The sequence below is a fragment of the Melanaphis sacchari genome, unplaced genomic scaffold (assembly GCF_002803265.2).
Source record: "Melanaphis sacchari strain LSU unplaced genomic scaffold, SCAv2.0 Contig33_pilon_pilon, whole genome shotgun sequence".
Classification (NCBI taxonomy): Eukaryota; Metazoa; Arthropoda; class Insecta; order Hemiptera; family Aphididae; genus Melanaphis; species Melanaphis sacchari.
In genome coordinates, this window is record NW_020271205.1 from 481,457 (window position 1) to 493,611 (window position 12,155).

Below are 12,155 nucleotides of genomic sequence, written 5' to 3' on the forward strand. Positions count from 1 at the left end.
TAGGTAAATTTAGATGTATATAATACCTATATTCATTTATTATTACGTATATTTTATGGAGTGCGACCATGCGGGGGAGGTTAATATACCGATATTATTAAACGATTTTTGTAAGCGGAGCAATAGGATGTACCGGATACGTTTTACCTGCAAACTCGGATTATCGTCTCTACTGCCCAGATATTTTTTAAATAGGAAAAAAATTACTGTTGTTTTAAATTAAATTAATGTCAAGTCAAACTATTAAAAAAAAAATAAAAATTGTTTACGGTTTTTACCTACATGTTTAACTTATGTTTTTATACGAATAACGAACTAATATATATGTCACGGGTAATGTTAACATTCGGATAATGTCGACATTATCCGGCTAATGTCGACATTAGCCATATGTTAACATTACCCGCCATGAATATTATTAAATGCCGGCAAATGTTAACATTAACCGGTTAATATGACATTAGCCAAGGACTTATGGATAATGTCTTAACAACTATAAAATTGCATCATGCATGATAGGAAATCATTTTAAATTATTAGCAATATTAAATATATTTTAGATACAATTAACCATATGCAAAAAAAAAAGATACAATAATTACTAATTACCATAAAATACATAATACGAGTATAATTTAAATGAGCTTATTTTTCATTTTTAATAACCTAATCTACTAATAATACAATATTAAATTTTATTTTATATTTTAAGATTTTTTTTTAAATAGTATTTAAGAATAGAATGAATGTGTTATTATTTATTATTACATGGCATACTTCCATGACATTTTGAATTACACAAAATATTAGATGATTTACACTTACAACGATTGGTATCACATTTACCTTTGCATGAACACCTTTTGTATCCTTGACCACCACTACCGTCTGATATTAGACCAGCAATTTCCCTCAATGATTTTTCTATAGGTACCACCTCATCAAGCGGTATTAATGATATTTTATCGGTAAGATAACTGACTAACTCAGTTATAAGTTAAGATAAGATAAGCTGGGGTCAGTGGTCACGTTAAATTAATATACCAAGCAGTGATGAAACTTAAATAAATTAAATAGTACATAACTTTTAACATTATCCAAAATTGACTGGCTAAGGTTAACATTATCCGGATAATGTTGATATTTCAAGTTTATAAACGAAAAATTACACATTAGCCAACATGGATGGCTAATGTCGACATTAGCCGGATAATGTCGACATTATCCGAATGTTAACATTACCCGTAACATATATACTTGATAACCACGCGTATATTGGCTCGGATCAAGGGGAGGTGACACAGGCCCACGCCTAGGGCGGCATTTAACATTTTTGCATTATGATTTTTAAAAATTTTACATGTAAGGGGCGGCAAAACTTGAGGTTACCTAGGTGTGTTTAAACACTTGAGTCAGTCAGGCCTACGACATATAGCTGGTACATGTTTAAAGTTTAAATATATAGATGCTAGATGGCAGTCTGATGACTAGATTACTATTGCTACAAGGTTTTACTAATAGAATTTATAGTGTAAATTATATAAATTTCATTGTAGACAGATACCTAATTCGCATAAATTTAGAAATTCAGACGAATTTTTAAGGTTATTGTGCTGTTTAAATTTATATTACTCGACATCGCTCAAGGCGACTTTTCTACCTTATTGCATCTAACTTATATATAAGCGACCTCAACATTTCAACCTTAATCCATCCTTATTCACATTGGTATTTTAAGTCTAGGATAGTCTTAATTTAGATTCTCTTGCTTCTTGACGTATGTATACACTGATGTATGTTATATGTTTAAACTTGTAAATGATGCATTTACACGGTTTGATGGTTAATGGCTTAACTTTTTTAATAACTTGTCCTGAGTGATTGTAATCACTAATCGTTAAATGTTCATTTTTTCAATATTATTGTTGATTGCGTTAATATTCCATTCCATCGTACCTTTTATGGTTATAATAATTCCTTTGGTCGTATAGCTACTATAGCTCGATATTCAAGAATGTAATGAGTCGAGAAATTTTGAAACAAATATTTTATTATAATTCGCTTTAAATTTTAAGTGTTTTTTTTTTCAATTTTTAGACTTAAATATTTTTTAACTCAATATAAGAAATATTATGTCAAAATTGTTTCAAGTCATTCAGTATATCGGCAAATACAGCAATCGTGATAATAACGCAGACTTTACTTCTGTTTTTTTAATTAAAATTGATCACTATTTATATTTGCGTATAATTCACGGATTCAGAACAAATTATAGCGGCTAAAATGTTAGATATTAAAAAGGAGTAAATTTTATAAATTTATTGTAAAAAATAGTATAATTCTAAATTTCCAGTTGGTTTAATTATGCTGATGGCTGATTCCTCGCGGTTACGCTCAAAGAATTATAGTTATTAGAAACGGTACGGCGAAATGTATATGCAATTTTGCTACAACAGTTTGTCTTGGGTAGGGTAGTAGGGAAGTTGTATAGTTACGGTAATTCGCAATGTCTAACGAGTGTATAATTAATATTTTCTTCTTTAGCAGTTAACAGCATACAAAGTTCATCAACGTAGTATAAATGTAGCACCTAACTACCTACTAACACTGCCGCGATAGGTCATGTTCGTCTTTTTCTGTTAAATATCAACTAATTGCCTACATTCCTTTCTACCCAGGTATTTCATCTCCTAATAAGATTTTATAAAACGTCTGACATTTTTAATAATTCGTTGTATTTGATTTCTGTCAACCTAGAAATTGGTAGATATGAAACTGTTTAAATAATACAAATTATCATGTATGCATAATATACAAGTTGCCATATCTCAAAAAAAGTCAAGGAAAAAAATTCTTTAAAGGACGTTACACAAGCATGTGTGGTTGGCTTAATAATTAGAATGAATTGGCATGTTGTTGAACTTAAAGGTAAGACTATAATCTGTGTTCGCTTGTTGGTTTTTTTTTGATAATTTTTAAGCGTGTTATGGTGATATGTAGAACATTAAAATATAAATATACTCACAATTCACTTAAAATATCTGAGATTTTGTAATTTTTATAGAGAATTCCTTACAAGACTTAAAAAGTTCACAGAAAAAGAAAAATTTTAGACTTGCAGAAATATCACCACTAGTAAGCTATTATTTATGTTGGTTAATATGTAGGAAATTAAATTAAAAATGTGTGGAATTTAGGAGGTTAAAACTTAAGACAATAAGTATACCTATATAGTGTATCTTACTGACATAATATAAATTCTAGAACAGTTAACAATCCATTTATTAATGAAGACATTTTGATTTTTGGGTACAGTTCGTTTTTATTGTAATTATAAGTTACGAATTATGATAGTTTCCTCTTGTAGAATTAGATCTATATATCATATAACAATATGTTAAACAATGTTTCATCAGTCACAGTATTTACTATAACTAAAAGTTTACAAATTGAAGATTATTACTAGTACTTTTTACTGTTATTTATTTTTTACAAAATGGTATATATATAAATATAATACACAGAAATGGTTAACTAAGATTACTTGTAGACTTATAAAATAAGGAAGTAGTCATGCTTACTTCAAGAATCAAATACAATAAAAAAAAGAAATATTACAAAAAATAGCATAGTTTGATACATACAAAATAATATCATTATATATCGCTTAATTTTAATTTACCTTCATTAATTGTTAAAAATGATATATCGGCTAAAGTTTGTTCACATATGGCTTCACCAGCCCTTTCCCATACCTGAAAAAATGTTTGTTTTTGTTTTATATATAGCTACTTTTTGGTCATTAGAAATAAATAATGATATATTGTCTACATACTCCTTTATATTTGAAATCTTCTGTTTGTGGTGGTGGGTATTTGAAATCAGGTCCAAAGTTTAAAGACAGGGTACAATTTTTGTACAAAGATACTGTAGGAAAATATTTTCCATCATATAAATCTACAGCACCTTCATTAAAACATTCTCCATTTTTATAATATATTATTTTACTCCCAATTAATGGTTTCAAGCATTTAAGTGCATCACGACTACTATCTTGAGACTGTTCTTCATAATATAAATGGCTTTTGAATTTTATCAATATCTAAAAGAGCATATGAAATACTTTATTTTAGTACTACTTGAGAGGCATTAAAGCAATTAATAAATATTTATAAATAAAATTATATACCAAATCTTTATGAGTGGGTGGAAGAGATATCACATTGTTAGGTAAACATATCATTATGCCTAATGTATCACCTTCACCAAAACCGCTACTATAATGTTTTCCACGACTCTCATGGAACACTGTACCTTTTCTTTAAAAATAAGTTTAAAATATTTTAAAACCATCTTTTTTTATTGATTAATTTTGGTTTTATTTGTTTTTAATGTTTATTACCTAGATCTCCATGAATAGCCAAATTTATCATATCCTAATGGTGCTTGTATATTTGCAAATTCTTGGCTCCAACCAATACGGCAAGCAGAATTATCAGGCATTTCTTCAACTGTAGTCTCCCAATACCAATTTCCGCTGGCAACACCTTAAAATTAACTATATATATGAATATATATTTTTTTTATAAAAAAAATAATATACAATCATTACTCACTGTGTGTAGCTCGTACCATACAGTATCCTTTCTCTCCAGTTACTGACAACCTGTCCTCAGAAATATGTAGCTGTGGGGCACGATCATGTAATGCCAATAATACTTGGTTTGGACAAAGGGGCCTATATAACCATCCAGGAATCAATTTTCCAGCAGACTCATTAGATTCATCAAATTCTTGTCTAAATGGAGCATGAGGATCTGGTTCAGCTAATATATATTTATAACCATCTTTGTTGAATGGATGTTCAAGTGGATATCCATGAGCAGGCAATTTGACATTAGATTGATCACCAGCACTTCTACCCTTCTTACCACTACCAATTCCGCTAGTTCCATCACCAAGTGTTTTTCTTTTAGCACCCCGTCCTTTAAGACCAGTCGTGATGGCTAGAAAATAAAAAAGTTAATTTATTATAAAATATAATAAAAACTAATTTAGCAAATTTCTTTTGTTATTGAGAAAAAAATTAAGCAAAAGTATATACAATTCAAATGATAAAATTATGTATAGTAATATTAATTACAGTCTGTTACATAAAAACAATAAGGAATAATTGGAATTTTTTTTAATCACTTACTTTTGTTAAATTAAATACTTTTTGTGTACGGATACTTAAAGAAAACTGTATGATTGGGTACATATAATGAGTTCTGTGATAATAAAAATAACTTAATTGATTTTGGGTAAAAATTATGTATAAATTATCATATTAGTAAACTAATTCAATTCAATGATATTGAATAGCAGATTTTAGAATAAAGAAAAAATTTCATTTATATATATTTAAAGACCAATTTATATAAAGCTCTTGTAGAAAAGTAATTATTAAATTTTCATTAACATATATAATTAATTAACATGCTTAAACTTATTGTAATACCTATATATATATATATATATATACTAAATAGTAATGACAAAGAAATTAATATAGGTACTAAAAGCTCCATGGATATACATTTTATTTTCATAAAATATATACCGTGTGTTTAATTTTAAAGGTAACAAGAAATATTGCAAACACATGACGTTGAATTTGGTTTGAGTTTTTTTTTAGTGTACACAGGAAATAAAAATATATGTTTTTGAAAAGTTTCAATTTTAAACTATTTTAATCTATGCATGTGAAATAAAATAAATAATTCCTTAATAAGAACCACTATTATTGAGACTAGATTTGAATTGCTTTATTTTTTCTGAGCAACTTTGACTTTTAGTTTTTTTGATATCTTCAAAATTGATATTTTTAAGATCGACAAGTTTTAAATTGGGTAATTCGTAATCATCACATTTTTTAATGGTCTTTCTTAATCAAGTATTTAGAGGTATTATTACAAAAATGTATTTAAATGCTAATGATAGTTTTTACATAAATAATAAATACACTTTGCAATTTTGATACAAGGTATATAATTAAATTAAATTATTTATATTTTTTGTATATAATTTAAAAAATTAATTTTAACTTACTAGGTTGAATTCCAGTTTCTGTAACTTTAAGATGGCCCCCTTTAATCATTGCTTCATAATTTGGTTTGATTTGTGAAATATCAAATAATAGCTTATAAGATTGAGAACCATTTTCATCATTCACTACACCAAACAAAATGTCTGTTTCTTTTACTAAAGATCTAGTAATCTAAAAGTATAAGGAAACATAGAAATAATTTATAAATTTATAAGAAGTAAAATATAAATATACATTATTTATCTTAAAATTTTTTTTATTGTATTTATTTTATTATTTAGGTAAAAGTAAATTACATACTGTTGAATGCCATGATTGTGTAACTCTTCTTGCAGTTGTAGTCATACTTTCCCAGTGTGATTCAATAAAAGGAATTATATCTTTATCCCTTGAGAAATAAAGTTGAGGGTTTCCATTTTTAATAGTTTCCTGCATTAAATTTCCAATTGCAGTCACACACATTTGAGGAAACACTAAAATTTTCGAAATTAAATTAATACAGATAAATTTAATAAAATTTTGTATAATACAAACTTACTCGCTGGATTTTTTTTGAAACTTTCAAGACCAGTGGGTGAACAGTTTTTGCAAACAAATATATAATTCACCATAAATGGAACTAATTTACCCAGTTGATATCCAATACAAGATTCATGATACCAACGATTACAATTGGCACATAATAGTTCAATAATATTGTAATTCCTTTCTTTATTGCTAAAATAATACAATATTTTTTTTAATACTAGTATATATATATATACATTGTGTTTAATAAATTTATTTGTATAATGATTAAATGTGTTAAGTTTTAAACATTCAATTTTCTATATATTGTAATTTTACTATCTATACCTATTTGAATAAATATATAATTAAATTAATTTAAATTAGGAATTTATAATTAGTAAAATATGACAGTAAGTAAATTTAATAAATTAATTTATAGGTAATAAAGGAATTAAACAACATTATGACATTATGAGAAAATCATTCTAATATCTAGGTATCTATATTAATACTTGAATTTTGAGAAACATTGTTAATAAAAAAAAATAAAATCATTAAATAATTACACGATATTATTATAGCTAAAATTAAAAAAATTCTTAGTTTGATTAATTTGTATTATAAATCAATAAACTTACCAATAACAGTTAGTGGTTTGATTACTATTTTCTGGAATTTTATTAGTAATGGGTGTTGATTTAGTGGAATTATCTCCGAAATTTTCTTTGGGAACATCATTACCGTTTGTCGAGACCATTTCAGTTTTAATTGATTCAGTAGGAGATTTCATATCAATATTATTATCCATTTTAATCACAGTCTATACATTTACCTGTACAAATTAAAATTAATACACTTTAATACTATTGTTAACTAAATAAATAAACTAGGTACCATCAAAATTGTTAATATAAAGAGTTTATTATCATAATATTATTAGTTTATTATTAATTATAATAATTATGTTAGGAAAATACAAATCTGAAAATTTGAATTCTTCAGATTTTATAATTTTAGAATATCTAAAAAAAGTAATTATAATATGTGTATCAATTATACTATTTAAAAAATAAAGAATTCAACAATTAACTATTTAAATATGCTGAAATGAATTATAAATTAAAAAAATTTTTTGTATTTGGAACCTAACCACTATACAATGAGTCTAATTTTCTCGATAGCAGTTGATTTTTGTCCGATGATTACTCTATCAATGATTAATTGTTATTTTAATGCTCTGTATTAAGTTAAACCCAATAAATACCAACCTATGGGCCTACTGTTCTTGAGAAATATTTTTAATGTACCTAAATGACGATAAGTAGAAAACATAAAAATTTAAATATTAAGTCAAATAATAATAATATGGGTGTATATTTGAAAATATTTTATGTATTTATCTTATTTAAACGACTGAAAATGTATGAAGGCACTAGTATAAAACAGAAGAAAGTCCACTTAGTAAGTGTATAGATTATTTTAATTTTTTTTCAGTTGTGAATAATTTTTTGTATTATATCGTAAAATAATAATTTACCCAAAATATCGTAATTTGTATTTAATAACTTTATTTCAGTTACTTACTAAAAGTCAATCACTTGGAATATCAACAATAGTTGTACATCAACCAATAGTTTAACAATACAAAGTAACGATTTGATTAATGTGTAACGTTAACATTTAATATCAAACTAAAGATTCAGAGCAACGTGAAAGCAAAACTTATATTCAAAATTCGGTATTGAAATTAAATAATTAATATTGAATTGAAAAAAAAAATTGTAACTATAAAGTATAAAACTATCGAAGTTATCGAGAAAATACTTAATATTTTCAAGCCGTTAAAACTTCTCAGCCTGATACCGGCGGTGCGAGAACGACGGAACCACAAACACAAACCGTAAACGGCGTAAACGGCATAAACACTAAACACTAAACAGTTAACACTAAACAGTGTCGAGTCACCGATCTGGACACCGACTATATTTAGATAGTGAATAGTGATAGATACCGTTCGGGAAACAGTCGACTAAATCTTCACGCCAGTATGCCACTTGGCGCCACTGAATGTGCCATCATGTCCCACTACTCGTTGTGGCTGTATTGTGTTCACGAGTCACGGGCCACGACGCGTACGGCCCGTGCCCCGTGGAAGCACAGGTGGAAGTAATCACTAAGTGACGTACTGATGTCTAACGCTTCAATTAGAAAGTTGAAAAATCACGATGTTTATAGGTAGTTACAATTTTGTCTACATCACGATTAAAAGTGTTAAAAGTTACAGTACGTCATAACATTGTCGTTTTATCATAATTTAAAAAACTTTATTTATAATAATAATAATGTTTAAAATTCAATATTCCATCGCCTATAAATTAAAACAAAAATAATATTATTATTATATTCGTGTATTTAATATAACGCCTTGTCGTTTGGTACAATGTGTCTACAATATAGTTGGAAATTCATACGATGACGACGTGGTGATTACAGATGATAATAAAATGTAATTGATAAGCTTCGATGTTGAGAATAAATTATTAAATATTAATAATAATTGTCAATTGATGAGTTATTTACAGTAATACACGAAAAATGACTGGTAATGAATGAAATATATTTTATTATTATTATTATTATTATGTTTCTCGTTTACTTAATTTTCTTATAATTAATCGATTGATAATTTATATTTTAACTTTTAGATTTAGCAAAACAAGCTGAGTGTTACGAGGCTAACGAATTGTTTGACATTAAAAACTCGTATTACATTGGAAACTATCAACAATGCATTAACGATGCTCAGAAAGAACCGGTATTTGATTTTTTGTATATTATAATTTTTATAAATATAATTAATTTAAGGAGTACAAAATTAATGTTTATAGTTCAAGATATCTTCTATTGCTATTAATCTTGTTATTTATTTTTTTTGTATAGCCAAACTATGGGGATTTACGTCTTCAACGGGACATATTTATGTACCGTGCTTACTTGGCTCAAAAAAAATTTAGCATTGTTCTATCAGAAATAAAAGCTAATTCACCACCAGAACTAAAACCTCTTAAACTGTTAGCAGAATATTTGCAAAATCCTGGTAATCGGTAAGATTCTTTTAGTAAAATTTAAGTTAAAAATTGTATAGAATTTAAAAGCACTTATAAAGATATTTAATTGTTTTAAGCTTCATATATATTATTATAAGTTTACTTTTTGTTTTTTTAGACATTAATTAAAATTATTTTTGTTAATTTATGATATATCTAATATAAAAATATTCTTCCAAGTGAACTATAACCAATTTTTCTATTAAGTTAGAATTGTTTTTAATACATTTTAAATTAATTATTTTTTTATTTCATGTATTTAATGCATATTTATTTTATTGGACATTTACTAAATTAAATTAAATAGTAATCATAAACATTTATGACATATTGTTATCTAAGATTTATAGAAAAAACTTAATTTTTAAAATGTGAAATATTTTTAGTAAACATATTTAAAATAATAAGAATTTTATCTATACTTTTTGGGATAAACAGTGAAGAGTAAAGAAATTTCAATAAAAATTAAAAAAAAAAGTTTAATAAGATATGGAGTTGGGGTTGTAGGTTTCATTTATTCATTTAAGCGTAGGATTAAGGGATAAGGTACTATTAATTATTTTTAATTTGAGTAAATTATTTAAATATTTTTTTAAAAAATATATTTTTAGAAATTCTATTTTGAAAATTTTGGAAGAAGAATTGGAAAATATGTATGAAATAAATCATTCTCTTGTAATTGTTGCTGCAACGATTTATAATCATGAAAAAAATTATGAATCAGCTCTAAAGGTTCTTAAAAATGATGATACTCTTGAAGGGTATGTATTTGTAAATATATGATAACATTTTTTTTAAATTACTTTTAAATAAATATGTGTATATTTATTTTAGTCTGACATTGTCTTTGATTATATACTTGAGAATGAATCGAGTAGATTTAGCATCTAAAGAATTTAGAAAGTTGAAAGAAAAGGATGAAGATGCTACATTAACACAAATGGCACAAGCTTGGTTAAATTTGGCATTGGTAAGAATACAAAAGTTTTTAATAAACAATGTTAATTTTAGTATATAATTGACAGTCATTGGACTAAAACAAACAAATTTAGATACTTAATGATAAATATTTAAATTTATAGTTAATGCTAATAATTAACTTTATTAGAGACAATATAATGTGTAAAATATATTCTTGTGACAATAAATAATGTATTTGTGTATAGGGTGGAGACAAATTACAAGAAGCTTATTACATATTTCAAGAACTAACAGACAAATATGGAGTTACTGCTTTGTTGTTGAATAGTCAGTCAGTATGTTATATTGGTCAATGTGAATATAAAAAAGCTGAGATCACATTACAAGATGCTTTAGAAAAAGACAGTAATGATATTGATTCTCTAGTAAATTCTTTGTTCATTTCTGCTCATACAAAAGTCTCAGCTGATGTAAGTTACTATTATATATTTATATTTACTATTTAGTAAGTTTCCTTTCTCTTTTATTTCAGGTTGCTAAAAGACAATTAAATATAATACGAGATGCTTATCCTAATTCTGATTTCATTGAAAATTACAATAAAAAAGAAGCTGAATTTGATGCATTGTCACTATCATATCAACAATAATATTCATTTAATAAAAAGTTCTATTATCTAAATACTTTATGATTTAAAATATATTATATTATTTTTAGTTACTTCAAAATGTTAAGTTCTTTAATAATTTGAGGGAGTATTATGTTTAAATAATAGGTTAATATAATTATTCAAAAAATATTACTTTTTTTTATGGTATTTCGTTTTTTTACTTCAAGTTGAAAATGAGTTCATATCTACAAATTGTGAGTGAATTATATATCCTTAAATTAATTTTCTTACTTAGTATGTATTTATATTCTATTATCATAATGTAATTATGTATATGTTACGGTAAATGATGTTAAATGGAAATTAACGTTATAAACCGGATAATCACGTTAATGACCAAGTACACAGGATATTGATGTTATAAATCAAATAAGCGCATGAATTTCAAATACTACAATTTGAAAAATTATGTTATTTTTAAAAATAGAAAAAAATGCATTATAATTTTTTATTTATTTTTACAAGTTTTACTCCCATGACATTTAATATAACATAATTTTTCAGCCCCAAGGTAGGCACAATGCTTATTATTATTAATAATAAGATTGGAGGATGGATCCGGTATTAATAACTGGCGAATAACGTTAATTCTCGATATAACATCATTTACCGTAAGATATATAACATACGTGTGTGTTTGTATTATCATGTAGTCCCATCATAGGTTTATATATAGGTAGTATTATTTTTGATTTTACTAAATTTATAATAATTATCCTTCAGCTTATTTCATATATGCATACTGAAGTAATCATGTTTCATTGCCCATTGGCTATTTCTGCTATTGGCTCATTGATAAAGTGAAATGAGTTTATTATGTTTACATTTTTTTTCTATACAAATTAAATTGTACTCTGAT

General features: G+C 25.8%; 2 protein-coding genes across 2 annotated transcripts; one reads left to right on the forward strand and one right to left on the reverse strand.

Moving 5' to 3' along the window:
* Positions 1 to 3,421: 3,421 nt before the first annotated feature.
* Positions 3,422 to 8,554, reverse strand: LOC112596704 (set1/Ash2 histone methyltransferase complex subunit ASH2). Its single transcript, XM_025342477.1, has 10 exons — positions 8,183 to 8,554; positions 7,237 to 7,430; positions 6,627 to 6,805; positions 6,389 to 6,561; positions 6,091 to 6,259; positions 4,617 to 5,006; positions 4,403 to 4,547; positions 4,190 to 4,319; positions 3,836 to 4,102; positions 3,422 to 3,755 (listed from the first exon to the last, which is right to left on the reverse strand). The coding sequence occupies exons 2-10, from the start codon at positions 7,404 to 7,406 to the stop codon at positions 3,657 to 3,659; spliced, it is 1,722 nt and encodes a 573-aa protein (XP_025198262.1). The 5' UTR covers positions 7,407 to 7,430; positions 8,183 to 8,554; the 3' UTR covers positions 3,422 to 3,656.
* A 449-nt stretch (positions 8,555 to 9,003) lies between these two features.
* Positions 9,004 to 11,309, forward strand: LOC112596705 (coatomer subunit epsilon). Its single transcript, XM_025342478.1, has 7 exons — positions 9,004 to 9,200; positions 9,304 to 9,413; positions 9,539 to 9,702; positions 10,317 to 10,466; positions 10,540 to 10,675; positions 10,872 to 11,096; positions 11,159 to 11,309. The coding sequence occupies exons 1-7, from the start codon at positions 9,194 to 9,196 to the stop codon at positions 11,273 to 11,275; spliced, it is 909 nt and encodes a 302-aa protein (XP_025198263.1). The 5' UTR covers positions 9,004 to 9,193; the 3' UTR covers positions 11,276 to 11,309.
* The last annotated feature ends 846 nt before the right edge of the window (positions 11,310 to 12,155 follow it).

Bases quoted from the DNA above. Each gene is read 5' to 3' on its own strand.
- LOC112596704 (XM_025342477.1), bottom strand. From the start codon at position 7,406: ATGGATAATAATATTGATATGAAATCTCCTACTGAATCAATTAAAACT. The intron at 6,806-7,236 runs GTAAGTTTATTG...GTATTATTTTAG, and splicing joins CAAACCACTAACTGTTATTG to CAATAAAGAAAGGAATTACA. The intron at 3,756-3,835 runs GTATGTAGACAA...ACATTTTTTCAG, and splicing joins AAGATTTCAAATATAAAGGA to GTATGGGAAAGGGCTGGTGA.
- LOC112596705 (XM_025342478.1), top strand. The intron at 9,703-10,316 runs GTAAGATTCTTT...ATATATTTTTAG, and splicing joins TTGCAAAATCCTGGTAATCG to AAATTCTATTTTGAAAATTT. The intron at 10,467-10,539 runs GTATGTATTTGT...TATTTATTTTAG, and splicing joins AATGATGATACTCTTGAAGG to TCTGACATTGTCTTTGATTA.